The 4,097-nt window shown below is 38.6% G+C and overlaps 1 protein-coding gene across 1 annotated transcript; it reads left to right on the plus strand.

Annotated features, from left to right (window-relative positions):
* Positions 1–2,454: 2,454 nt before the first annotated feature.
* Positions 2,455–3,883, plus strand: LOC139640623 (octapeptide-repeat protein T2-like). The gene is made up of 2 exons (XM_071514795.1): positions 2,455–2,520; positions 3,548–3,883. Exons 1-2 carry the CDS (start codon positions 2,455–2,457, stop codon positions 3,881–3,883), a joined length of 402 nt encoding a protein of 133 aa, XP_071370896.1.
* The last annotated feature ends 214 nt before the right edge of the window (positions 3,884–4,097 follow it).

Genomic DNA, 4,097 nt, shown 5'->3' on the forward strand with positions numbered 1-4,097 from the left:
TGAACGCTGGTTTACACCCCAAAACTTCCCTCAACATCACTGAAAAGCCAATGTGAGGCAAACTGATTAATTTAAGCCTGAACACACAGACTGAAAACATAGAGTATATCCTACTGATTTATTATTTTAGTGTGATAAAGGTTCCATATGGCAGCTTTAACATTCACTTTAATGATCTTGCATTAAGTGTCAGCTGGTCTCTCTGCGGTCTCGTTGTTAATTTGTTTGCTGGCAGTCTGACGCTCTGTGAGTTCTGCTGAGTCGGCCTTAATGAGCGGAGGGTGTTAATGCAGTCAGCAGAGCAGAACTTCAACTTCCCTTTATCACAGCTGAGGCTTGTTGAAGCTGTTTGTTCCTTTTACCGGACAGTTTGTGACTCTGATCAGGAAAGTGTGAAACAAACAAACAGGACTGTGCAGGGATCCATCTGGCTGGTTTCTCACTGGCTGCTGAGACACAAAAGACATTTAACCTCTCATCAGAACTTAGTTTTATAGCACTGCCTCGTAGCTCCTCTGTCCTGTTGGACCAGAACTTAGCTTTATAGCACTTACTCTTATTGTTCTCTCCTAACTAGATCCTTGCTTGTGTTGTATGAAAATCTCAATAGTAAGTCGCTTTGGATAAAAGCGTCTGCCAAACTAGGACTAGACTAGACTGTCCTGCTTCAGAAAAGCAGGAAGAGTGGGATGATAGAAAGACAGAGTGAACAAAGAGTGAACAAAAGAGTAAAAGTGTGAAAGAAAGAGTGAAAGAAAGCTGGATTTTGCTTTTTGTATTCGCTGAAAACAGACTGGTTTCTTACCCACTGGTGAGGCACTAAAGCAGAGGCGGAGACTCAAGTCACATGACTTCTTAGACTCGAGTCATAATTTCAATAGCTTGAGACTCGACTTGATTCATGAAGAGAAGACTTGAGACTCGACTTGACTTGGGTTCTGGTGACTTGGGACTTGACTCTGACTTGTACTCTGATGACTTGAAAAGGTTTCTAAAGTCTTGACTTGAGATCTTGTGTTTGTGTAAATGACTCAGATTGAAAGTGATGAGATTTGTTCCAGCAGACGACTGAATTTAAATTCTGTTTTCTGAATTTGTATGGAATGATTGAATTTATTGAAGTTGAAACTGATTATAGAAATCAAACTCATGATGCTCTTACCAAGTTTTTATCCTATTAAAACCATATTGCATTGAAAAGTCCTAGATATTTAGTTTTCTTTAAGATATTAAATTGATACTGGACTCTTGATTTGTTCTGACTTGACTTGCTGTTCTACATTTAGACTTGAGACTTGACTTGAGACTTGAGCCTCAAGACTTGAGACTGACTTGGGACTCGACTTGGTCACTCTGCACAAAAGACATTGAACCTCTTGTATGAAGTACATTTACTCAAGTCCAGTTACTTAAGTCCAGTTTTGAGGTACTTTCACTTTACTGAGTATTTCCATCCTGTGAGACTTTCTACTTTTCCTCCTCTACATCTCAGAGGGAAATCTTCTTCTTCTTCCTCCTCTACATTTATCTGCCGGCTGGAGTCACTAGTTACTTTGCAGAATAAGGTTTGACACACAAAACACACGATAAGCTCATAAAACATGTTGCATTGTTAGAGTTTAAACTCCAACAGTATCTGGAGCAGCTAGACCAACAACATTAAAATACTTCTGACAGGTTCATGCTTCAATAATTTAACTCTCTGACAGAATGACGACTTTTACTTTTCATACTTCACTACATTTTACTGCTAATACTTTTATACTCTTACTGAAGTAAACTTTTGACTGCAGGACTTTTAATTTTAATGGAGTATTTTTTCCATTATGGTTTTGCTACTTTTACTTAAGTAAAGGATTTGAGGACTTTCTCCACCGCTGCTGATGTGGGAGATGAAACTTATTTTCCTACAGCAGTGTGCATGTGTGTGTGTGTGTGTGTGTGTAGGTGTGTGTGTGTGTGTGTGTGTCACTCTGGATCAGAGAGTCAGAGAAATGCTTAAGATGTAAAATGTAAATGTGATGTTGAATGTTGGGAACATTTTCATTAGTTATGAGGATTACGAGTCAGAATGCAACTGTGCAGAATGTGGATCAGGACTATAATTAATGACTGCTCAGGTTTTCAAGCACAATAAAAACTAAACTAAAAATGTGGCTTTATGAAACACAAACTTTATTAGTGTTTTACATGTCGGTGTTGCATTCTGCTTACTGTCTTGTCTCTGTTTTTCTTTTCTTCCCTTCTTCCCCTCTCCTCTTGTTTCTCTGTCTGTTGTTAATGTTAATGTTGTTTAATGTTGTTTGTCTGTTTTGTCCCTTAATGTTGAATGTTTGTGTGTCTTTGAGTTTTTATTTTATCCCCTCCTGACCTGCCAGGTAATATAAAAGTTAAATAAAAAATGGTTTGATTTTTAACAGTGTACCTGACCAGAAAGCTTCATATTTTGACCCGATGTGGATCAGATCTGTTCAGTCGGCAGGAAGTCGGCGTTCACCTCGACCTCCGCACCGCCAGGCTGTGAGGTCATCTTGACACGGCTGCTGCCGATTGGTCAGATGACCGCTGTTCCACTTCCTGTTTCCTGACCTGAAGCTTCTTCTTCTTCTCTGTTCTGAATCTGAACTCAACAAGAAGTCACAGAGACCGGGTCAGAGTACAGAGGATAAGCTAGTATAGCATGGAATAGAACAGAATAGAATAAACTGGTATAGGATAGAATAGAATAGAATAGAATAGAAAAGAATCAAACTGAATAGAATAGAATAGAATCAAACTGAATAGTATAGAATAGAATAGAACAGAATCAAACGGAATAGTATATAATAGAATAGAATAGGATAGAATAGAATAGAATAGGATAGAATAGAATAAGATAGTATAGGATAGAATAGAATAGAATCAAACTGAGTAGTATAGAATAGAATAGAATCAAACTGAATAGTATATAATAGAATAGAATCAAACTGAATAGTATAGAATAGAATAGAACAGAATCAAACGGAATAGTATATAATAGAATAGAATAGGATAGAATAGAATAGAATAGAATAGGATAGAATAGAATAAGATAGTATAGTATAGAATAGAATAGAATCAAACTGAATAGTATAGAATAGAATAGAATCAAACTGAATATTATATAATAGAATAGAATAGAATCAAACTGAATAGTATAGAATATAATATAATAGAATCAAACTGAATAGTATATAATAGAATAGAATAGAATCAAACTGAATAGAATAGAATAGAATAGAATAAGATAGTATAGGAAAGGAAAGAATAGAATAGCACAGCACAGAGAATACAATACAATACAATACAATACAATAGATCAGTGGTTCTCAACATGGGGGTTGGGACCCTATGGGGGTCGCAAGATGACTTATAGGATTGGGAAAAAACAAACAATTTTTTTTCAGATTTTTCTCTTCATTTAGTAAGTTAGTCTCCATCTGTAAGGTTATTTAACTCAGATCACTCCTTTCCTTTTTCATGTCAAGGATTCCAAAATAGACACATTAGACCACACATTAGACCCCAGACCCTGAGGAACCATCTGAGAAGACTTTCTGCTGCTGGATGTGACAGAGAGGTCCAGAGAGGTCCAGAGAGGACCAGAGAAGTCCAGAGAGGTCCAGAGAGGTCCAGAGAGATCCAGAGAGGACCAGAGAGGACCAGAGAGGTCCAGAGAGGACCAGAGAAGTCCAGAGAGGTCCAGAGAAGTCCAGAGAGATCCAGAGAGGTCCAGAGAGGACCAGAGAAGTCCAGAGAGGTCCAGAGAGGTCCAGAGAGATCCAGAGAGGTCCAGAGAGGACCAGAGAAGTCCAGAGAGGAGGAGAGAGGAACCTTCCATCAGGACAGCCAGGGAGTTAAATAACAGTGAAATTAAACACAGCAGTTCCTCATGTTGCTGTGGACCCCTGAAGCCCCTCGAAGACCCCCGGTGGGCCCCAGACCCCACTTTGAGAACCACTGAGCTAGATGTTTGGTGTTGTTGTGAAACTACTTTCCTGCTCTCTAGGCAAAAGTACAAAAGTGTGGCTCTCAGATCTGCTGAACTGATGAGTTTTGTTGTGAAATGTGATCTCCGC

Source organism: Centroberyx affinis, unplaced genomic scaffold, assembly GCF_046629955.1.
Source record: "Centroberyx affinis isolate AG114_WGS23_722 - 3 ecotype Tasmania unplaced genomic scaffold, CSIRO-AGI_Caff_v1 ptg009984l_1, whole genome shotgun sequence".
NCBI classification, from domain to species: Eukaryota; Metazoa; Chordata; class Actinopteri; order Beryciformes; family Berycidae; genus Centroberyx; species Centroberyx affinis.

Coding starts and splice junctions, on each gene's coding strand:
- LOC139640623 (XM_071514795.1), top strand. CDS start 2,455: ATGTGGATCAGATCTGTTCAGTCGGCAGGAAGTCGGCGTTCACCTCGA. Junction 2,521..3,547: donor GACCTCCGCACCGCCAGGCT/GTGAGGTCATCT, acceptor ATTAGACCCCAG/ACCCTGAGGAACCATCTGAG.